A 25153-nucleotide genomic window follows, 5' to 3' on the forward strand; every position below is an offset into this window, starting at 1 on the left:
CTTGTCTTGAACAGCTGGAATGGCTCTGGACTGAATGAACAGACACCGAGCAAGACTGGGCTGGACCCTGGGAGGATCTCAGCCTCCAGGAGGAGCAACCTGGCTGTGTAACCTGCGATGCTGGGAGCTAGGGAGATTTAACACCGCTGCAGATGGCTGCCTGCAGCCTGGCACTAGGACTGTGGCTCCTGCTGCTTCTCCAGGATATCCAGGCAGCCCCACAGGTAAGGCAGGGTGGCACCAGGGTCCTGCAGCCCCTCAGGATGCAGGAGCCTGGAGAGGTTTGGGGGCACCCTGGGCTGTAGGGCTATCCTGCCCACAGGCTGGGTGCCGGGTAGTGGGCGTCCACAGAAACAGGCGTTGTGATCTGCATCTTTTTGTTGGCATTGCTAGTGTTGCTGCACCTCCAGGCACATCACAGCTAGGGAGTGAGGAAAGATTTGATAGGGATGGAGGACTGTACTTGTTTGTTTGGGTGAGTGGCTTTTATTTTTGCCTGCATGGCCAGCTGCTCTGTGACAGGCACATTCCTTGCAGAGCTTGATTCCAAGGACTTCTGCTCACTCTGCTGATGTGAGTCAGGGCTGGCAAATTGAAAGGTGTAAAGGCAAACAAAACAACAAAATACTTTCTCTTTACAACCGCCCACCCCTCTGACACTGAATTCCTCATGAATGGGCTATTATTTCTGCATCAAATTGACTTAAAATAGACATAGCCCACTAGTTGCACTCAGCTGATGCTGTAGATGCAAGCTAGCTCCCTGCTCAGATCGTATCATCTCTTGTGGGTTTGCCCCCCCTCCTCCCTGGTGGATCACATGGCAATGAGCCCTCAGCACCTGGCATAAATCCAGGTAATTTCCCTGGTTGACACTTACCAGCGCGCACACATGCACGCACGCACACACACACACACACACACAAAACGAGGTCAGTTGCAGAGGCTCTTTGCACAGGTAAAGTCAAGCAGGTGAGCAATTGCACACTGTGTTGGATCCTGAAATTGTCCCTTTTCCCTTTCAGTGGAAATACGAGCATGTATTAGCCTAAGACACCTGTCTGTACATTGTAACTGAATGATATAGCACATCACTTGGGCTGTCAGGAGATTTTTTAACAAGAAACTGACTCTGATTAGATCTTTGAAAATAACCAAGTCCTGCATACTCTTCATAGACATTTGAAAAATATCCTTCTGGCTCTTCTGGTAAGAGTAGGAGTTTGCTCTTGTGTCTTTAGTTGTAAATTCCCCTCCCACATTGCAAGTTTCCTCTACTTTGCCCTGGTTATCTGTCCTGCCACTGTCTCCTTCCTGAAGGATCACTGTTCTTCTATAGGATTGGAGTCTGTAGTCCTTACTCAGCTGAGGAATACTTAGGAGGGCATTCAGATAAGCTTGTCTGGTCTGCTGAACGCGAACTGCTTTAGGAGACAGGCAATAGAAAAAAAGATGATGTTTTTGCTATTTGACATCACTTTTGGTGTTTTGTTCACAAAATGAAAGGGGCAGAGAGAAAATTTGGTTTTCTGATACTCATTGTCAATGTTCAGACTCACTGCAAAATCATCAGTTACCTGGAATAAATATGCAGATCTTGCTGGGATAAGCAACTGGCTTTTCACTGTCTTTCTGTATTGCCTCTATCACAGCAACGCTTGCTTTTACTGCTACTGGAGTACAAGTGATACCATTTAATGTGAGCAAGTCACAGCTTATTAGTCATATTTTAAACCATATTCCACCTCACTTGAGTCCACAGTTTGGGTTTTGTTTGTTTTAATATTCAATTAACTCTCAGTTGTTAATAATGTCTTTACTATCAAGCAGATGAAGCTTGACTACTTGAAGTCTTAGATTATCAGCTTCTTTTGTATTGTCAGAATTTGGATAGAAGCTTGAAAGGGAGTCAACTGTTTTGCTACAGTATTAGTCAGTTCTAGAATAGCGCATGCTGGTAGAAGTTTTTTTTTTTTTTACTGTAATATGCTTTCTTCCTGACTTACAGCTCATTTGTAGCAAGCTGATTTCTTACTCTGCCTCACCATCACTTTTTCTCTATGAGCTCAAAAGACCATAAATAAATGAGTCAAACCTTGTCCTGACTGAATTGCAGAGTAGCCTGCTGAATTCAGCACCATCTTTACAATTGCCATTATTTAAATTGGAATAGCAAACGTGTTTGTAGATACAAGGAAAGCCTATTTTCTAAAACAAATTCTCAAAAGCAAGCACTGAAAAACGCAAATGCTTTGTATCAAATATGTTTGCTTTATTTAATTGGGCTTTGATCTGCAACGCTTTAAAAAAAGAAAAAGATAGTTGGCCTGATAGGTCAATGAAAGCAGTAAGCCAAGGGATCCCTGGCCATCCTGTTACAGAGCAGTCCAAACAGGATATGAATTGTGGTCTTTTCTTTCACAAGATGTATTCCAGCTTCTTTTAAATCAAAAACCTTTATTTGAAGTGCATGCAGGAAAAGATTAGTGAAAGTCAGTCTCTGCCTCCCTCCAGGTGAACAGTACACTGAAACGAATTTAAGAACTCCTTGTATTAGAGCAAAACCAGATGCAAATTACCAGTCTGATATAGACTCATGGCTTGTTCAAATTTTTTCAAAAAATGCGGACAGATTAACTTTGCCGTGGCAGGCTTTCTGCTACACCGGCGGTTGTTCACTACACCAGCTTACCTTCTTGTTAGTTTAAATATTTATCTGTTCCTCTACAGCTGGCATAAAGCAGCATTAATTGTGCATTGGGTCCTCATGTCCAATCCAGATCAAATCAATTCTGATATAGCATGCAGATGCAGAAATAACGTCTGTGAGGTTTCCCGTTACAGCTGTGCCCATCAGCAGAGACCTGTCACACAAAGGGGAGGCCCTGCTCCTGGCTACACAGTGCCACCAACTTCTTGCATTGAATTTAGTGCGAGTGACTGTGCAGCCACGGGGTGAGTTGTTTCAGTGCAGTAACCCCCTGAAAAGCAACTCCACAAATTCAGAAAGCAGAGTTTTTAGTCAAATGAACTCCTAGAACCGATTCGTTCTCTGGAAACACAATTGCTCTGTCTTAAACAATCAAGGAATTAGAGGGGAAGGAAAATGTGGGTACAGGCAAGAGAGGTGAAGTGGGATTGCACCCTTGGATGGCAAAGAGCCACAGGGTTAGCGTAGCTGTAATAGACACATATTCCCACTTTGCTAATACATTCTTAGTACAGACCCATCCATTCCGTTTCCTCAGAATCAGAGGGAAGGACAAAGACGTACTGTTCACCACAGCTGGATTCCTTGCCCCTACCCACCAATACTTCTGTGATCTTCCTTGAATTTTAAAGGTTTTTTTTATAATACATATTAATGGACAGAACTGTAAGTACTAATGGACAATACTATATATATATGTCATTGGGATAAAATTGGTATTTCTTCATTGAGACTCAATTATCTTTTGGAGAGAGGATAGGGAAATGTACAACGTCTCCTCTTTTCTTCAGGAAACACTAGGAAATCATGCCTTAAAAAGTGAAATTGTGCTAGAATTTTGCATTTCCCTGGCAGAACCTGAGTTCTGTTTCTGTCTGTCTTGAGATTCAGACAAGAGTGGATAAGGAGGAGGGACAGTCAAAAGATGAAAGAGAAAAATACTTTGAACAGTAATTAAACAGGATTTTGAGGTTACTGCATTTCATTCTGTTCCTTGCAGAGATGAGGAGAGTTTGTTCTGTAAAACTTATTGGAGATTTCCTTGACGAAGCAAAGCCACATGCTAGTTGCTGCTGAGTAGGGATTATACCACACTCTTCAGTGTTTCTAGGCATTCCAGGAAGAGGAGGGAATGGGGCAGAAGTGAAAGTTCTTACACACAAATCCTTCCCTACAAAGTAAGTAGTAAGGGGCAGAAATCATGAAGTGAATCTTCTCTCACTGGCTAATTGACAATTTCTGTAAGCATACTGGAGCCAGGAGAAACGGCCAACACTGTAAGCGGAGAATTTCTTAGCACCTTCTTTTTTGTGGGCTTCTACGCACAGGCACCATGGAATCAAGAAGGTGAACCCCCCACCACACCCTAACACTCACAGCTAATACTTTTTTGTAAGAAGGTGATAGTGTTGAGGTTTTGTAATGCGAGGCTGAAACTTTTTTCTGTCCCCTTTGCTTTATCCCTCCCTTTCATTTCAAGAGCTGTTTATGAGCAACTAGGACCTGCTAAGTCAAACCTTAACTGTCAGCTTCTGCCTAACAAAGAGTCTTAATTTAAATAAACTGGTTTTGCTCTGGAAAAATGAGTTTTATTAGTGATATTCACACAATCCTGAGTCAAAGTAAGTTCGTATTTTTTTCTGAGACAGGGTTAAATTTCCACTGTCATCCTAGAACGTATTAAAAAAGGATTCTTTGACTTAAGTTCATACTAACAAATGGGATAATGGTCCAAGGCAGAAGACATTCACTATTTCATAGTTAAACCTTGTCTGTCTTATTCAATATTTTATAATGCTTGGTTTTGTCCAAGCACTCGCAACCAGAAATATATTAGAAATGTCTTAATGCTGAGATTTTTGTTGTCAATGAGAGCAGTAAGAGCACATATGCTTTTCCTTCCCACTGTGTTCTTCTTGAGCCCTCGTATGATAAAGGACCGCTTTTTACATTAATTTTTCCCCTTTTCTCCTCACTGCCCTTGTGATTCCCTCGCTTCTTTTAGGTGATCCCTGTTCTGATTAAGGCTTGACAAGAGGGACATTGTCTTTAAAAGCTTCCACTGTTGGCTACCATCATCTCAGTCACAGTACCGGAAACCCAGTACATAACAGGCTCCCACAGTTGCAGCCGTTGGTAACGTAGGTCAAAACAGGTCTATGCAGCTCAGACCAGTATGTATGTGTGCTGAGGAGATCAATGCTGCTACTGTTGGTGGGAATTTTTCTCAGAATTTCCCTCATCTAAACAGGATCATTCTGTGCTGTCACCAGATTCCTTTGTAGCCACAGTGTTAGCAGACAACTAGCTTTTCCTCTGTCTGTTTTGATTACAAACAGCATGTGATGTCTTTCTGAGCAAACTGCTTACCCAAGTTTTTGAGTGGAAGCGTACTTTTATGTTTCACTGGAAAAGCTAGAGAGAATGTAACCTGTAAGTTCTGCTGTAGCAGACTGACCTGTCCTGGTAGTAGTTATCCTCCCCTTAGCAATTGAACTGCGAGTGTTGGCAGGATAAGAAGTGTTTACAGCACCATTGGTGATAGTTTGGATAGGACTTGGTAAAACCAAGCAAATCTAAAGTTGAAGACCCAGTGGGATGGGAGGGACAGTATGTTCCCTATGCCCTTACAGAGCCTATCTGGCGTTCCCCGGTGCTACCACCACAAAAATACCTGTAATTGTAGATAGACATTGGACTCAGTACCGCAAGGACTTTAAAGTAACACATCTAAGGCTGAGCAATGATGGAGCCAGGCACGGAACCACCAACCTCAAACATTAAGCTACAGGGCCTTTTCCTGTCCTCAGCCTTGTGGTGGCCTCACTGTCACGTTGCTGTGGGTTTATACAAAGTTGAGCCGGGAGGTCCAAGCTCAGACAACAGGAGTTCACCCAAGTCGTTTTGATATTTACCAGGTGAGTATTAGAAATCCGGTTTGTGTTCCAGCTGCAGTTTGTAGTAGGCTTACCACTATATAGAAAAGATAAGTTGCTATTGAAAATAGACATGTCGGTTCAACAGCCTTCATTTCTGAGAAGTCGTGCTTGTATGTTGCTTCCATAATTCTGTGGAAATCTAATGCTTTTTTTGGCCAAGCCACTGAAATATTTTTCACTTTTTAACAGTAATGGTTAATCAGCATTAAAATATTTCATAACTCCAGCACTCAGTTGTCATTCTGTCCAAGGAACAGCAGGACAAATATGCATTACATATTTTGCAGTCCTTCCAAATTTGGATGGATTCGATGGTTGATGTCTAGATTTCTGCTGTTAAAAAGGAGTAGCCAACAGCTGAGGAACAAAAAAACCCGAACGCATCAATCTTATCACTTGAAGTCTTCTTGCACACAGAGATCTAAGATGATGGTCAAATCAAGAAAATGTATAAGATATCTCTGCAGAAGCACTGGGTCACGAAGGGATTGGGACTGGAAAATATGATACCTAGAATTCCCTGTATTTCTTGGTGAATTGTTTCCAGTAATCTCTTCCTAATTATAAATACTGAGCTCATCAAAATGAAAGATCAAACAAGCCAATATTTTATTGCAAACTTGCACCCTAATTTCCCTAATTGTAGATGAGATATCAGAGGTGGTATTTGACATGTGGGAAGAGTAGTTACATGTGGTGAAACTGAGGTAATTCACATGTTCCGTCATCGAGTGGGTAAATTAAATCAGGCCTATTGGTACCCCCTAATAATGCACATTTTTGTTCCCTTTTCACTTCGTATCTTCGGATGGTTATCTTTTGTTTCAGTTAACTTATTACACATAGACAGAAAAATTAAAATTACATTATTGTTGTATGGCTGACTTTCCTTCCCCCTTTTCCCAAAAGCAGCCTAATCAAACCTCTGCAGAAAATGAGTTGGCACCATCATTTTATGGAAGACTTAAAACATTTTGACCTTGGTCCTTCACCTCTGCCATTTCTTCAAGGCATGTTCTTTGTTTTTAGGCACCAATTTGTTTCATTCCCCCAAAAACTCATAGAAGTTTTGGTGGGTTCTTAGTGCAAGATTTTTTATTCCAGATGCATGAAACCTTGAAATTTAGCTTACAAAATGCGTTGCATAAGTTAAGAAGCAGAGCCCATATCATTTTTAGTGACACTTACCTTTCCACGCTGCCAGTTTTGCTTATGTAATTTATTTTGGGCTTTTAAGCCTGAAGTGCTGGAGGTATGGGGGCTTGGTTTATACTCAGGTCCTCACCTTGAAGTATGTTGTCTACAAAGGGCCAATCTTTCTGCTTAGTTTAAGAGCAGAACTTTGCATCATTGTATTGCTGTCACAGGTCACATTAGGAATCAAACAGTTTTAGGATTTAGAGGGAAAAAAATGACAAGAATGGGGAGATGATGACTGATGCTGCGCATTGATATGTACATTATTTATCACTGAAAGGATCTATAGTGAGTTTCATACTCATGAAACACCTCTACTGAACAGATGGCAACTCTTAAAGATGTTTTGCAGGTAGCTGCGGATGTGGGGGGTGGTCTTCAGAAGGAAGAAGTGGTGAGGTCTTCAGAAGGTGGTTTCTCAGCCATAGAAATCATGTTATGATTTGTTAAAATGAGTTCTTTTTACAGCAGAGCACCTTGGGCTTGGCTGAGTAAACGGTAAAGGTGGCTACAAGGCTGTGCTTGTAACTGGATACTTGAAAGCAGCATTTTTTGTGAAGCTGCAGATGTCATGTATTATGTAGCTGGCTGTAGTATATAGCTGCCCTCTTGTGGAAAGGAGAAAAAAAAAAAGGTTGAGTACTCCCTTTCGTATGTATATTTTCATAATTTGTGTAGTACTTATGCATAGTTCATGCAGTAATTTATCACAGCACTAGCATCAGGTCAAATTAATAATCAGAATTTGCATTGCTCTAACTAAGAGCAGAATCTAATTCTAAACTGATTTCAATATTTTAGACAAGGTGACTTTTTAAAAGCAGCCCTTCCCTCACACTTTTACACAAACAGTATTGCTTTATTTAAACCCCAAAAGAGACAAATAAATAAGCTGTAAGCTTATGTGCTGCATAAACCATTCAAGAATTTTGTTCCCACCCTGACTTAAAATTTAACATCATTTGCAGCCAGAGTTGGTTGCCCAGGAGAACCAGGAAAAGAAGATCAGGTTTTTGTGGTTACTTCCCATAGCTAGTACAGAGAAACTAATCCAGGATGACTTAGCTACAGCCAGCATGCTGTTGTTTCTTAAATTTGCTTTTTAAAACTAGTTAATTCACTTCATGTCACTGAAGTGACTCCTGAATGACCCTCTGTCTAGTGGCTGGTCTCGTCGTGTCATTTCCTGTTATTCAGTTCAGTCTCAGCGTGGCTGGCTAACCAGGGTGCTTCTCCACGCAGATGCGAGGAGATTCCACTTCCTTTTCCTACAGTCTAGGGCTTCCTCTTCAGAAAAGAAAAATACAGGGTGAACATTTGTAAACTTGATTTGAGTCAGGCTGAGCAAGCAGCCATCTGCTATTTCCTCTATACTGTAAGCTAGTAAAAATGCTTTGTAGGGAGACTGTGTGGCCCAGTGGTTAGTGCTGAAATGTGTCAGGCAGGATTTCTCCGTTCTATTACTGGAGCTTGATGAAATTTAATGGTTTCACTGTGTTTCTATTTCTTGTCCTTTTGTTAATTTCCTCCTTGACTGAAAGTTCCTGTTATCTGATGTAACCTGGGGCAAGTTAAATAACTTCCGTGTTTTATGGTCCTGCTGTGAAAAGAACAGCGTATTAAACAGGAGAATACGGCTGTGAAAGTAGTTAGGTACTAAGATTCTGCACTGCATACAAAGGCAGTAGGAGACAGTAGGTATTATTTCAAAGGCCAATGGGAAATTCATCTGCAGAAAGTAAGATACAGGTTTTCTGAAATATTTAACTGCTCTAGTAGTATCATGTGGAAAAATCTCTGGGGAATCTGCTGATTGAGTCTTAAAAAAATGCCATTTGTACCTTCTAGCAAATACTGAAAATGAAATTCAGATAACCACATTTTTAGGGGATTATTAAGGGAGATGCCAAATTAAAAAATCTGATTTTCTCATCAGAAAACTTGCAGCACTGTAATTTCCCAGAGCATGTAGTGGCCTTGCCACACTTCAAAAATGAAGTCTTATTATATGCTTCTTGATACAATTCATAGCTGAGTCTCATTTTCTAAGCTAATATTAGAACTATTGTGTGGGTTTTTTTTAACTAAACAAGTATCAGTTATGTAGTCAAACAAAAGGTTGTTCCTGAAAACCTTCACTCACAATAGAAGTGGCATTAGTTATTTGAATAAAGGCTTCATTATGTATTTGCAGCATTCTTTTCAAGGCAATAACCTCTTGTTCTCAGTGTAGGATTTGTCCCTAAATGATAAGTAAAACAATTTATTGGTTTGTAATAAACACATCTTTAGGTCACTAAATTCAAGCATTATGAGTGCATAAATAACTGAACAGAAAGACTTGTTTGCTGCAAACAAGAGTCATCTTTGTGGATTACAGCCAATCTAGCTAGATTTAGATGATGCTGACTATGACACCACCTCTTATTCCAGTGCACACAGAGCTGGAAATCTGTTACAGATGTTAGGGATTCTTTTTTTTTTATTTTCTAAAAAATATTTATCTCAAATTAACATGGGATCATTTCAGGACAGCGATTTTTAGCCTTTTTTTTTTTTTTTATTTGCTAACTGCTACAAGATTTCTAACGGAGATGCAGACTAAGAGACAGGCTTTTCTTAGTGATCTTACTGATCCTGCAGCTAGGTTTCTAAGGGTGTTTGGAGGATTGGCTGAAAAGCATTTTTTGTAGGGAATACCACCATCCTTTTTATCGTATGAAACAAGGAGTTAGTTTCTGAGTTCCGAAATGCTTGATACACGCGTTGGGCTACAGTGTTCCATTCCTATGTTTAAATGACTTGCAGATAAAAGAGCCTGCTGAGTGAAGACACAGTGAATTATTGCTAAATACACTGAATATTGCAATCTTTGCTTAAGCATATGGGCAACAGTAACTTAGTTGCTTTGGGGATACTTGAACTTAAAAATCTGTAGGCTTTTCCTTACTGTCTGCAGCTACCATCTCCTGAGACGGATACTGGGATCTGCTCAAATATAGAACTAATTGTTTTCTAATTGTGGCTTTTGTCTGTTTCAATTTCTAGACATCGTTAACCCCATCTCATTCCTGTGAAACACTTGAGAATTGGTTCTATGATGAAACTTCACGGAGCTGCTGTTACCAGTGTCCCTCAGGTCAGTATGTTTGTAATTCAGTTAAATTAACATGGAGCCTTTCTCGTAGAGATAGTAGGAACCAGGTATATCTGCAGAATTGCATTTTGTCCCTGAAGAAAACTGCAATTTCATTAATCACTATCTAGTGTGGATCCAGATGTGAACTTTTTCTCCACTGCTCTGCTCCTGTTCAGTCTGCGTGCAAACAATCTGTAAATTGCAAACAAGATAACTTGCGAGAATTTTTCATGTGTTTTTTATCAGTTGACATGACACTCTGAAGTAGCTAGAAGCTGGCAGGTCAGCATTAATTTCAACTTGCCTCAGGGTGTGAAATAGCGCAGTGAAATTAGGCAAAATAACTTTCTGATCAGAGACAAAAATATAAAATGAAGGTGTGGAAAATCTGTCATTATCCTCATAGTCAAAACGGTTTAGAAAGTGTCTCACATGAGAAAGGGAACAGCCCCTTGTCGGGGGACAGAGTGAGCTTTGCTGGAAGCTACGTGTGACTCAGAGGCACATGAGGTCAAAAGCAGGAAACACCTTGGTGAGACAAGAGTTGTGGAAATGTCTGAAACTCCCCCTATTGGCCAAAAAACCCCTCAGTGGGTGGGGCATTTTAGGGTACTTCACCATCACCAATCTCTTCTTATAGAAATTTTTTCTTTTTCTTTTTTTTTTTTTTAAAGGAAACTTTTGACATTTATTTGTGCTCTAATAATAAAGAGGCATTTAGCGCTTGGTTGCTAGCATTTGCATGCAGTTACATCAGGGTTCCCACTGGGACATCTTGTACTGCTAGCCACACCACTAGGATCGCTCAGAAGTTGTATGAGTAAACAAGACCAAGGGACGGAGAAACTGGTCCTGTAAAAGAAGAAAAGGGGCGGGGATCTGACTCTGAGCCGATCCCAAGAAAAGCTCTTTTCTCCCTCAAAACCATACTTTGCAAAAGCTCCCAGATGTCATAGTGAGGTCTTGTGAAAAGCAGAGATCTGATTTACATCTAGCTGTAATGAGCCACCAGTCTCAATCATTTCACCTCTGCTTATTCTTGAAACTCATTTTGTTGCCACAATCTCATGTCAGTTTTGGACATCTCTTCACATCCTCCAGGGCCTCCTTCACAACAAAAACTGATAAGAATCCTTTTTCATTTTAATCTTCCACTACTCCTTCAAGAAATAACCTGTTCATACCTGCTACTAACTACTCACTACATAACTGCTCACTGCAAAGAAAGAGAAGCTTTTCTAAAATTCCATTTAATCAAAGTGGAGCATCTCAAACTCTTGATGCATTCTGGCTTTACTTTCCTTGGTGTTCCACCCTACAGATGTACAGCTTTCAGTCTGAGAACACGGGCCCACATGCAAGCCCTCCTCTGTTTCAAAGTTAATTTCGTGTTCAATTTCAAGATAAACTTCAAACCAAACCTCAGAAGATCATTTTAATCAATTTCTACAGTTGCCACACCTCTTCTCATGTACTTAATTCTTGTGCAGGTAAAATGAGACTTCATACCTGGGATACCAGAAGAATATTTTCTTTCTGTTATTACAGAACAAAACATTTGCCTCCTGTCAAGGGGAGGAACAGAGACTTTCATGGGAAATAATGGTATATGCTAGAACAGCTCATGTTATGCAGAAGTTGGTATTCCACTTCACTTCTGTTTATTCTCTCTGTGGTTTTTTACCTTTTTTGTTTGGTTGTTTTTTTGGTTTTTTGTTTTAGACTCTAAATCAGATATCCAGCTCCACAACATAGCACTGCAGTCAACACTCAAGATAATTTCCCACCCACAGTTAAGAGCAAATTCTCAGGAGTGAATGAATGCACATACTCACAAAAGAAAAACACTTAAAACACTTATTTCATCTACTTACTTTCAGTACATTTTTCTGTACAGGTGATTGCAGCTGGTATTCCTACTGTTCAGGCTTTTATCTGGTGGTTGAGCTATGAACACAACCAGTGGAGAACAGCACCAGAAGACACTGTTAGGCAAGCTTCAAACTACTGCACCTGGGGCACACGTCCCCCAAGGGAGGGACCCGTGCGTACAGGAAATCTCGAATAACTGAAGTTAAAGCTTTTGGGTTGTTGCGGGAGGAAGGGGAAAATGACACACACGTGCAGGTACACGTGTGCAGCTTGAGTGCTGAGATTCAGCAATCATCCCCCACCTTGAAAAGAATACTCAGACAAGTAGTTTTGAGGAGGTGGGAGTGACATGGTTCAGGCTTGTCTGGTGGTATTTAGTGGGCCAAATATAGCACAGCTGTTTTTACCTGCACTCCTACATCATGCTTGCCAAAATGCATAGTAGGTGAGTTATTTCCCTGCCAGGTTCCCCCTCCCTGTGGTTAACTCTTCGTGACCCTTACCACTGCGCCTTCTAATTTCTTTGGCACTATGGCCAGTGGTAGAATACCTCATCTGTTGCTTCAGGAGCTGAAACATTAGGAATGCTTGTGTCCTAACCTTTCTCGTACTCCTAGCTGGTTATTGTACGTAGCTTGCCAGACAGATGCTTTTAAAAGCTAGTCGCTAGAAAATGATTACCAGACATAAACACAGAGTCATAGAATAGCTTAAGTTTGGCAAAGACCTCCAGAGGTCATCTAATTCAGCCAGCTGCTCAGCTTCATGCCTGCTGCATATACACAGAAGGTCTGCGAGATCCAGGGTAGTGTGCTTGCAGCTGGGAGTAATGAGTCCAGGTGAGCTGGAAGTCTTGAGCAGAGAAAGTGTATAGTATGTACATCTAGCATCAGAAAGACATACGTATGTAATTTGATTTGTTTAAAGGAAAACAATTGAAAAAACATCTCACAACTGTCAAGGCAACTGTAAAACTAGCAGGACTGCTCAGAAAGCAACCTACTGCAAACCTGCTAGGGGTATATAGGGCACAGCTCAAGAAGTACCATCTTGTAACCTCCCATTCTGAACATGGGAGATGGTGTTGTCCCTGCATCAATCCATGTGCACCTAGGTGATTCTGGCAGCTTTTGAAAGGAAAAGTGATGTCTTAGGTAGCAAAATATCAGGACTTGGTTGCTACAGTCAAGAAAAAAACATGGAAGACAATTGCCTGGGAACCTGGTAATGGCAGGACGATATTGCCCTCACTGCAGACTTGGCGGTCTTGTCTAACTGGCAGCAGATGACTTGCCATGTGCCCGTTCCGCAGGAATCCACACTGACTGTGATAATGCCATGCATAGTGTTGCTGTAACAGGACAGGATCCCTTCACGCTTGAATGGGAAAGGCAAAAATGTGCTAGAGAAGCCAGATGACAGGTACAAAGAGAAGACTGTGGTAGTGTGTCTAACAGGTAAATGAGCATACAAGAACACATCAGGATGGTTGTCTCCTGTGATTCTGGACAGGTATCCTGCATATTTTGTTTTTCTTTCTCTAGGCTACGTTAAAAAGAAAGCATGTCCTAGGGACCCAGATGAAGACTGCATGAGATGTGGACCTGAACAATATGTGAATAAAGAATCCCCAAAGCCACGATGTGATGCTTGTGTATCATGTGCAAAAGGTTTGCTTTCCCTCACACATACATCGGAGTTATATTCTCTCTCTGTATTTTAGTTACACTTCATTTATATTTTATTCATTTAGAATTTCCAGCAGCAAAATTATCCATCCTTGGTTACTGATTTGGAGAGCAGAATGCTACCTTGCACATAATCAGTATTGCTTCCTGTGTGACCTGGGACTAACTAAAAATTCTCTCATTGAAATCTATCCAAGTCTGATTCCTGCTTTCTGTCTTATATTACAAGCCATTGTCTATAGGCTGCTCCAATTATTCATGACTTAAGTTGCCATTGCGAAGAGTGCCAGCAGCCTGTTCTGCTTCCTGCGCCTTTGAACTGATGTCGCTCATCTTTGGCCCCTGCTTTGCATTTTCCTTGCAGGGTGATCCTTTGTTACTGCATCTGTTTCTTCCCCACAGAATCTGACCTTGTGGAGAAAGAGCCCTGCTCCTTCAATTCTAGCCGTGTGTGTGAGTGCCGACCAGGCCTGTTCTGTCAAACCGCTGTTGAGTACACCTGCATACGATGCCAGCAGCACACTGTTTGCAAGCCTGGTTTTGGAGTCAAAGTCAGAGGTAGGAATGTCCTACCTGTCTAGCTTACCTTTCCTGATCTTGGCCATAGGCCTGGACCTGACGCATTTTGGTTGGTTGATCCTCACTCATTATTTTTATTCAGGTACCTCAACAAATGATGTTACTTGTGAAGAGTGCCCTTCTGGAACCTTCTCTGATCAAAACTCCAGCACTGACATCTGCAAGCCCCACACAAAGTAAGTCCATAGTTCTTTAAAGAAAAACTGATTAATTAAAGCTAATAAAGGACAAAAAGGGACACCTGTCACTTTTGGTGCAAAGTATACAAATTTATCTTGGAGGCAATGGGATAGCTTTGGGCCTATGTGTTTAGAAGGCTTCTCTTTATACCTCTTGCACAGCTGGAGGAAGGAAGGAATCCCTCTTTCCTCATTTTTAGTTTACTAAGTACAGTGGAATCATACACACATGTGAGTATCAGTATCACTGAAAGCAATAAATGCAGGTGGTACAAAAATGACCAAAGGGATGTTTGTCACATGGAAAATACTCTTGTCTTGTACCATGGCAGTTTCCTCTAGCGCTGATACACTGTTCTCTTTCATTGCCTAGCTGTGCCAAGTTAAACAAAGTAGCACTAAGCGAAGGAAATGCCACACACGATCAGGTTTGCCTGGACCAATTGCCCACCTACCTCACCCCAAGCACTTTGTCCATCAGATTCAGCAATGAAACAAATAACTCTGACCTAAGGAGGTCTGAGGAGAACCTGGTGACCATTGCTAATATCCTTTTACATTCAACTCCTGAGGAGAAGGCTCCGGCTGGCACTTTTCCCACCTCAGCCAAGGGGGAGATGACAACAGGAGGTAACAAAGATAAAGTATTTACTCTGTCTAGCATGTTTTATTTGGATATATCTTTGGTAAATGCAATTTTTATGTGGGAGCCTCTGGCAAATCCCCTACAACTTGTGAAATGTTGTCCACGGTTCTATGTCCAAACACATAGATATACTAATAGTCCCCCCTCTGCCTTTTCCTGGCCTTTCCTATACTCCCTGTCCCTTTCTGTGCTGTAGGTCTAGTTCTTTGGGGAGTGATTCTCTCTCTGATAGTGCTGCTTGTGGGTATGCTGTTATTTTGGAAATGGAAGGTTTGCAAGAAACGGATCCTCATCCTCAAAGGAAAGCGTGAGTTTTTAAAGCTATAATACATAGTGTGCTGTTTGATCTCTGAGTATATGCCAGCTGGGAGCTCAAATATCCCAAAATTTTGCGGAGGTTGCTGGGGAAGAGAATGTTGCCTGGTGGAGGTGGGCCAGATGAGTGTCCTAGGCAAACTGTTCATGCAGTGTGTTGGAGAACATGACAGAAAGATTGAAGTAGCTGTGAATTTATGGAGGAAGATACTACAAGCTGGGTGGGGAAAGGGTAACCAGTGGTTTCTTCTCTCAGTACAGACACTAATATTAAATGATACCTGAAGTGTTTTGTGAGTATTTGTGGGTTCCTGGAATAGGGTTGGACTTTGAGCATGAGAGGAAGAGTGATTTTTACTGATACTGACTCTCTGTAGCTTTGCGGAGGGTTACATGTGGGGTGTGCCTGCAGAACCACATTCCCTCTTTTACAGAAAGCAGGATGTACACGTTGTAGGTTAGTTGTAGGCTTGTGGGTGTGGTAAAGCTGTTAGAGCCTTTATGCTCCATGATGAGTTTTGCTAAATGAGTGGTTTCTTTTATCAGAACATCTGCATGCCGTCACTTCACACAAATCCGGGCTCAGATCTCAAGGTGAGTGACTGATGGACCAGGAATTGTAATCTATATGTCTAAAGAATAAGTGGATAGTTTTAATATGGAACTTTATTTTGTGGAATTTTAATTTAAAATGTGGAACTTTTCCATGGAAAATGTATGTTACCTGCTGACATGCAAAGGCCAGCTCTGCTGTCTGTCCTGCACAGGCAGGTGACGCTCTGGATGTGACAAGCCACTAGATGGCACTTTTTTCCCACTGCACCTGAACGGTTGGGCAATGTGTCAGTGCAGGGACGCTTTACGGGAAAAATGCCCAATTAATTTCTGGGCACTCAAATGTGGGAGACGTGTTCCAAAAAAAGTGGATGTTAGCCATAGCAACCTGTACAGATCCCCTAGAGTACACACGTTTAGCCCAATTAACTAATCGCGTCTCAGCACTTCCATTTCCATTGACTGATTTATTCTCTTCTATTGTGTTAGATTCTCCTAATCATCACACATCAGAGCTTTTTATACTCCTTTATTCAGGAATACAATTTAACACCTCTTGTGTGCAGCTTAATTTTCTCAAAATGGAATTTTTCCTTCCTCATTTGCCTTACACAATAGAAACTGTTACTGTGCAGCATTATAAAGCTGATGCATTGAAAACAAAGGTGGCTGTGTGTCAGGGTGAAATTAGATAGTAGGCCTGAGCCTGTCTAGCTTCATGGTACTGCAGAAGGATGCTGTACACTCCCTCCGTCCCACCTCTCTTTTTTCCCCAGTGTTCCTTTCCTCCATCCTTGCATAAAATCCCATCCCCTTAATATTCATCTGCCCACACGATGAACTGATCCAATTTGTTAATCCAGTAGAAAGTTATTAATATTTTTAAACTTTTTTTTTTTATAAGCCTGTCTTCTGCTTATCTAGAAAGTTTAATCAGTTCATAATTTCATTAGATGAATACCAGTTGTGGTGTGGGGAGAATGATAGGGATGGCCACAAAGGGCTTCGGGGAGAGCAGGACCTCACAGTCTTGGCAGCAACATGTTGCTGGTTCACCTCAGCCGTGTCATGTGAGTGTGCCCTCAGTGGTAAAGAAAGCATAATGCGGGTGGGTTGGGCAGTAGAGCAGTTTAGGACATGGCTAGGTGATATTTCAGAGCAAATATTAACATTCTTGTGATTGCTGTGAATTTTCTTCTGATAATTTTTCCTCTTTCCATTGCAGGTTCTGATCTAGTGGACGAATATGCAGTAAGTGCGAACAATATCCCAAAACAGATCACTTTCCATTCCAATGTAAATAATGGTATTTTTAAATGCCCTATTAAAGAGTGCCAGCCTTTTTGTTTGGACTTTCCTCTACAATGAGTGATCCTCTACATGCGGCGATGAGATGTACTAGGACTTGTTACTTTCATGTCTTGGGCTGTGTTTATTGTGGTGTTAAATAATGTGATGCTGCCAATCTTGCTTGTGAAGGGAGTATTTGGTTTAGTCTTATGCTATTCGTGTTGCATCCTATGGGACGAGATCCAAAATGACAGGATGAACATGCCTTTTCTGCCTTCTGGGAGAACCTTGTCTGTCAGTCCCATTTTCTCTTACTGCTTCAGTCACACAAGTGGGATTTGTACTCTTCTTCTGTTTCCCTCTTTGTAGGATTTGGCATGACTGTAATATGGGTACACAGTGGGTATTGTTTGTCTGGAAGACTGCGTCAGGACCAGCTTCTGGTTTAACAGTATAGTTTGCAGATGAACAAGACAAATATCCCTCAATATGGTAACAACAGAAAGCAGTTCCTCAGCTGCTGAAATCATCACAGCTGTCTGATTCCCCCACTTCCAGTGAAATTACAGCAGCTTTCATCCTCTGAGTCTTCTCAGTTTATTAGGCTTGTTATCTTTAAATGTCCGTATCTGCTAAAACGCTCTTTAGACTGTTCCTTTTTTCTTTTAAATCAGTTTGCTTTTAAATGTTGTATATTTGCATAAATACAAGATACTACTTATTCTAATAAATCTGGTTGCAATCAGCTATCATAATTTCAGTGTGTCATTGCTAATTTCTGAGTTGTGGGGAGCTTCCACTCTTGCTTTCATAGTGACTCAGACATCAGCAAGAGTTTTAAACTGCACTTTTCAAAATCTTACTATGGTTTTTTTTCTTTTCCAACCTTGTGGAAACAGAAACAGAGCTAGGAACCATCAGAAATTTGTGATGCAGGACCTTTAGCCTCTCTCAGATTTTGGCTTGTCTTTTAAAGGACTGTTTGTAATTAATTCTTCACCTAATAGCTAGTTTGAGCTTGTTTCTCCTACCTGAGGTTTTGCTGAGGCAATTCCATTTTGAAGTTCAACCAGTTCAACCTCTGGCTTGTTTTGTTCTTCCATAGGAGCGCGGTAGGTCTTTGCAAAATCTAAGAGGAAGTTAAACCATATATTTTCAGTTTTGACTGTTTGACTCTCTCACCATATGACTACACATCTATACAGGTTTGTCCTCTGATACTTATCTCACAAGTAAATATGAAAAATATCTTGTTAAAGTTCTTTCTGATCAAATCCCTTAAAATTCTTACCTCCAGCATCTATCTTTCTTACTGATGTTATACTCTTTGCTGAAAAGTGCTACTGAGCATCAGCCCCCCAGAACGCAGCTGCTACTGTATTACAGGAGAGCAGACTCTGCAACAGAGCATACAACAGAAGACTTGTGGCAAAAAGTCAAAATGACAAATAGGTGGATTTACAAAGGTTCATCAGCATCTAAATTGCAGACAAGGCAGTGGAATTTACCAAAGCATCCATGCAGGTCCAGGAAACTGGATTTCAGTGGAAGTGAGGTACATTCTTGCAAATGTCATCAAAAATCTGTGAATTTAGCTTAGAAACACTATTTTAAAATATGGCCTTAAGTGATGCAGGAACCTAGTTCAAAGAAACACTTTGGACTTTTTTACTGCGTGTGGCAGTGGTGCTATGAAGTACAGTATGTTATTCTGACTGCCACAGAAGGATTCTGTAGACCTATTGCAATCTTCAGTGTTGTTTTTACATTCACCCCACTTCTACTCTGCTCTTTGTGTTGGCAGAAGATCATCCTGACTACTGAGAGTGGGCCAGAAGAGAAGGAGTTAATTGACAGAACTCTCCCTTTGGAAACCAACAATAACTTGGTCTGCAGCACAGAAAAAGCAGATATTCCTGATCTGAGTCTGACTGACGTGACACAGAGCAATGGAAATGCCCCAGATTGCCCTATCGATTCTCGAGTGAGAGACCACACAAATAATAGAATTGGTGAGTCTTGCTTTTTTTTTTTTTTCCCTCTTTCCTTTTCAATTTTTCAACCATGGGCGCATAATGTCATTCTGAGATTATTAGTAAGCTGCAAAGCGTCCAAAGCTTCTAACAAAGATTGGGGCTGAATCTGCAGAACCTTGGACACACAAAATCTGGTATATCTAATCATTTGAATATAATGCTTTCTTATTTTCACATTTGCCTTAGTCACTTATGAACCTGACAGAAAAACGCTTTGCTCTTCTTCCTCTTTTTCATTCCAGAAGATGTAAATTTGCAGAAGAAATTTTAAATCCAAAATTTATCAGCTGGAAAACGATGCTGTAATACTTAATGAGAGTTGTACTTCGCATGTCTCAAGCTATCATTTTTTCTCTTGGTTTCACATTAATAGCTTGAAATGTGTCTCCCATATGTTCCCATAAAGCCTTTGACCATGGCACAGTGTAGGAGATAAAGTCAGGCAAGGAAGCTTACTCACAGGGGGAGAATTGTTACCTGAGACACAGCCTGCATGAGACATTCTGGCAATGTTTCCAAACCCAATTTTGAGGGCATTTGAAGGTTTGTTTTTGTTTTTTTATTACTAGAGTTGACCTTTCCTTATTAAATGCCCTTTCTGTTTTTTCTGTGAGTGATGGACTTGGGATGAATGTGATGATTTGACTTACCATACCCAAATATCTCCAAGCAATTGTGAACAATAACCTACAGTGTCTGATTTGCTGCATCCTTCTGAATAAAATGTAGTCGTGCAAGCCATAGCAAAGGCCTTATTTACCTTTTGTAAAGAAGTAGGTTCAACAAGTTGGACACAAGGTTCAAGTCTATCTCAGAAAATTTCGTAGTTGATTCTCTGCTGGAAAGAAACTCATTTCTTAGGCAATTACCTGGAATTTCTGTACAGTGCTGATCCTTGCCCAAAGGCTGCTTTTAATGCAGGTATTGTTGCTTCTTGAAACAGCAGGAGCATAAACCTTCAATTCTCCATATCTACCTTCCCCAGATCCCGGTTAATGGCTTCTTCTAACAGACTCTTGTGAATATCTTACTGCCTTTTCTAATTTGCCTTTTCCTCCTGTAGTCCTAGCTATAGTGCAGTGGCTTCATCACATGGGAGCTAGATCTACTTGATCTAAAATGCCCAGGGTCCCCTTGACAGTGGTCCAAAACCAGACAGTGTAGTATAAAATGTGCTGGCCTTCTTTATCGCTTTAATATGTTCAAGTGCTTTGATTTCAAAATTAAAAGCACCTTATGAATAAACAATGAAATAGACAACTCATAATGTGCGAATTCCAAAAGCTGTAGTGGGTTAGTGAATTCTGTGTTTTCACAGTGATGGGCTTGATCTGCATGCCTCTGATTAAAAAAAGAAGCGAGGCGGGGAGGGAGAAAAACTGAGTACCAAATAAAAGTTTTGCATGAAAAGGAACCATCTCTAGGGTCAGCAGTGATAACTATGCTCAGCAGTATTTTTTTCCTTCCTCAGAAAAAATATACATCATGAAGGCCGACACTGTTATTGTGGGGTCCATTTCAGAAGTGCCTAGTGGCAAGAACTGTGCTGCTAGAGGATGTGAAAGTAATGTTGATGCCCAGGAAAACGTGGAAGAGGAACTGGCAATGCACTATCCAGAGCAGGAAACAGAGTCTTTCCCAGGGAATGATGTAATGGTTCCTGTGGAAGAGGAGGGAAAGGAATTTCATCACCCCACCACTGCCACTGAAAAGTGATAACCCACTGGGAAGATGTGTGAAGCTACAGAAACATCATGTGACACTAAGCCTCAATCTATGACAAGGAAGGTAAACACTTAGTGCCTTAGATTATCTGAAAACTCATGTAAAACACTGATACACATTCAAACAAGGAGTGCTAGAACCTATTTCATCCAACGAATGAGAGGATCATCCAAACCGTTGGCGTTCATAGCTGACGTCAAATATTTCGCTTTGCCTCTCTCTCCCAGTATCATAGAATCATAGAATTGTTTAGGTTAGAAAAGACCTTTCAGATCATCAGGTCCAACCGTTAACCCAGCACTGCCAAGTCCACCACTAAACCATGTCCCTAAGCACCACACCGACATGGCTTTTAAATACCTCCAGGATGGGGACTCAACTACTTCCCTGGGCAGCCTGTTCCAATGCTTGATAACCTTTTCGATGAAGAAATTTTTCCTAATACCCAATCTAAACCTCCCGTGGTGCAACTTGAGGCCATTTCCTCTTGTCCTATCGCTTGTTACTTGGGAGAAGAGACTGACCCCCACCTCCCTACAGGCTCCTCTCAGGTGGTTGTAGAGAGCGATAAAGTCTCCCCTCAGCCTCCTTCTCTCCAGGCTGAACAACCCCAGTTCCCTGAGCCACTCCTCACCAGACTTGTGCTCTAGACCCTTCACCAGCCTTGTTGCCCTTCTTTGGACACGCTCCAGCACCTCCATGTCCTTCTTGGCGTGAGGGGCCCAAAACTGAACACAGGATTCGAGGTGCGGCCTCACCAGTGCTGAGTACAGGGGGACAATGACTGCCCTAGTCCTGCTGGCCACACTATTCCTGATATAAGCCTGGATGCCACTGGCCTTCTTGGCCACCTGGGCACACTGCTGGCTCATATTCAGCTGGCTGTCAACCAGCACCCCCAGGTCCTTTTCCGCCGGGCAGCTCTCCAGCTGCTCTTCCCCAAGCCTTCAGCGTTGCCTGCGGCTGTTATGACCCAAGTGCAGGACCTGGCACTGAGCCTTGTTGACCCTCACCCAGCTGGCCTGGGCCCATCGACCCAGCCTGGCCAGGTCCCTCTGCAGAGCCTTCCTGCCCTCCAGCAGATCGAAACTCCCACCCAACTGTGTGTCGCCTGCAAGCTTACTGAGGGTGCACTCGATCCCCTTGTCTGGATCATCGATAAACATATTAAACAGAACTGGCCCCAGTACTGAGCCCTGGGGAACACCACTTGTGACTGGCCGCCAACTGGATTTAACTCCATTCACCACAACTCTTTGCACCCAGCCATCCAGCCGGTTTTTTACCCAGCGAAGAGTACGCCCGTCCAAGTCATCAGCAGCCGGTTTTTCTAGGAGAATGCTGTGGGAAACTGCGTCAAAAGCTTTACTGAAGTCCAGGTAGACAACATCCACAGCCTTTCCCTCATCCACTAAGTGGATCACCTTGTCATAGAAGGAGATCAGGTTGGTCAAACAGGACCTGCCTTTCATAAACCCATGCTGACTGGGCCTGATCCCCTGGTTGTCCCGTACATGCCACATGATGGCACTCAGGATGATCTGCTCCATAACCTTCCCTGGCACCGAGGTCAGGCTGACAGGCCTGGAGTTCCCCAGATCCCCCTTCTGGCCCTTCTTGTAGATGGGTGTCACATTTGCTACCCTCCAGTCAACTGGGACCTCTCGGTGAGCCAGGACTGCTGATAGATGATGGAAAGTGGCTTGGTGAGCACTTCCCCCAGCTCCCTCAGTACGCTTGGGTGGATCCCATCTTGTCTATATGGTGTAGCAGATCACTAACCATTTCCCCTTGGATTATGGGAATCATGCTGGAAACAGATTTGAATCAAAGCTACAAAATTCAGAGGACATCTGGATGCCAACTCAAGTTTTACAGTTTGCTTTGTCTGCACGAAGGAATGGATTGAAAACGATGTCTGATTACTTCTATTAGCTATGAAAATTCCGGCCAGAATTCCGAGTTAAGTTTGAGACCGCCATGTTTCGTATGTTGTTTCTATTCTAGTATTACCAGTACTTCCAATTTTGTCATCTATTTTGCAACATTTGGTATTTTTCTTAAGGCCTCAACTCTTGAATAAAAGTAATGACGATTTCAGTTTTCCCTAACACAAACAGAACTCTGAAGTTTGTGGACTTCATGTTTCTTGAAGAAACGGGATCAAAAGGTGTCAGACAGGCTCAGAAAACAGAAGGCAAATAAAACGAATTGAAGTCCACTGTACTTTAGGCCATTCTTTCTAACTTTTGAAGTCTGATTCATGTTTTTTGACTACTTCAAATCATCAGTAACTGTACAAAATGGCCTCTTCTGATGGAAGCCAAACTGGCTGAACATTTGGATGTTGGATGAACATGGGTTTAGCCCAGTGTGGAGTCTGTAAAAAAGGAAAAGAAGACAATAAACTAGGTTTCTACAAAAAGGGAGGACTGAAAAACAGGCACAGCAGTTATTTCCTATAACATTGTTAATATCCGCTTGTTTTAGAAGTGCTATAATCATCAGAGTGACACTGACTTGCGTATCTATTCTTTAAAAAAGTCTGTTTTGTGGTCAGCTGGCTTGTGTTATGCTATTTCTCAATCTTTCATGCTACTTGTTTGATAACTGTAAATGTAATAGTGCTGACTATGTTTTTGCACAGGACAATGGAAAATGAGCAAGATGACAAAGTGTGCCTCAATAGTCAAAAAAAGGAACCACAAAAACAATTACTTGCTTTGTCGTTTTACCCTGGACAGAGTGCTGTAATAACAGCTGTGCAACTTCAGCGTCTTTTGTTTTAGAACAGAGAAAAGGAACATAAGGGCATAAAAAACACCTTCTTGGGCCAGACTAGTAGTACAAGCCCAAGATTTTCTCTCTGACAGTCGCAGTAAAGAGATGTAATTTAGGAAGAGCACATAAACCTGGTTAATATCTGCTTTTGCATTCCTCGTAGTTCTGCAGCATCAACTGCAATTGGATTAAGGATGTTAAAGAGTTTGTCCCAGCCTTTAGCATTCATTCACATTGCCGTTAATTTTTCTTCTCTCTTTTGAATTGCCTGGTACAATCTGCCTCCGTAAGCACCTGTGGCAACAGGTTACAGATAGTTACCATTCTACTACTACCATAGTAAAGAAGTACTTTTACCACTTTTAAACCGATCTCTTACTTATTTCAGTGAGTGCCACTAGTTCTTGTATTACAGAATTTAGTGCAATACTGAGTTGCTTTTATGATTCTTGATTGTATCCTCCTCAGCCTCCAAGCTAGGTTCCCGTCTTTTTATATTTCTCATGTAAGTTAGATGCTCCACTGCCTTGGTCATTTTAGTTGACCTCTTCCACATCTTTTCAAACTTCACTACTTCTTCTGGACATCTGGAGGCCAGAACCATGCACTGCACTGAAGAAGAGGGGTGGCCCAAGGTTTTAAATAGTGGCAAAATGATACTTTCTGTTTTGTTCTCAATACCTCTCTAGATGATGCCCACCATTTTGTTTGCTGGTTTGGGCTGCCCCTGCACACTAATCAGATGATTTCAGAGAACCATCAAGGATGACTCCAAGATCGCTTTTCTGAGTAGTAGCTGCTAGATGCCAATTCAGCACCACGTACGCCTGGTTTAGATTATTTTCCCCTAAATGTATTGTCTTATGTTTATCTATGTAGAAGCTCATTTGCCACCTTTTTATGAGCTCCTTCTGGCTTTATTTGCCTTCTGTGTGTCGTGTAACTACCTGGAGAAGTTTTGTGTTGCCTTCACTGTGCGGGCGCTCTTTTCTCTACATCATTGATGAAGATACTGAATAGAACTGGCCCCACCTATCCCGACTGCTAACTGTTCTCTATCCTGAAAAATTACCATTATGCTGTGCTCTTTCCTTCCTGCCTTTTAAACAGCCATAACTTTTGTAGCCTGCAACCTTTTAGCAAATCCATAAAATGACCTTTCCTCCAATCCTGTGACAACTTTGTTTTTCCACCACCATAGGTGTGGAACCTCATCAAAGGCTTTTTGAAAATCACCATGTAGTAGCTCCACTGGATCTTGTTTATCTATTAAGCCTCACAATATAAGGGAAGGTATATTATCAAGGTTTTGTGATTGAAGAAATAAATCCAGAGAAATTCATACTTTTGTGGAACCACAGCCCCAGAGATGAAGTGGGAGAATCTCAGCATTATGGGATCTAGTCACTAACTTTCAGCAGTGCATAATCTACCTGTACTACACTTGAAAACTGGTTGTAATTTCAAGTGTTGTTAGTTCCAGTATTTACTTCCTGAATTCC

At 41.6% G+C, this 25153-nt stretch overlaps 1 protein-coding gene across 1 annotated transcript; it reads left to right on the forward strand.

The window, feature by feature from the left end:
* Positions 1-152: 152 nt before the first annotated feature.
* On the forward strand, positions 153-20861 carry TNFRSF8 (TNF receptor superfamily member 8; the record flags this gene model as incomplete). The annotated part of the gene is made up of 11 exons (XM_082328712.1): positions 153-224; positions 9895-9985; positions 13402-13527; positions 13948-14103; positions 14207-14300; positions 14677-14933; positions 15146-15256; positions 15811-15858; positions 17045-17070; positions 18914-19121; positions 20617-20861. 11 exons carry the CDS (start codon positions 153-155, stop codon positions 20859-20861), a joined length of 1434 nt encoding a protein of 477 aa, XP_082184838.1.
* Positions 20862-25153: the final 4292 nt, after the last annotated feature.

Source organism: Platalea leucorodia (assembly GCF_965183815.1).
Source record: "Platalea leucorodia genome assembly, chromosome: 17".
NCBI classification, from domain to species: domain Eukaryota; kingdom Metazoa; phylum Chordata; class Aves; order Pelecaniformes; family Threskiornithidae; genus Platalea; species Platalea leucorodia.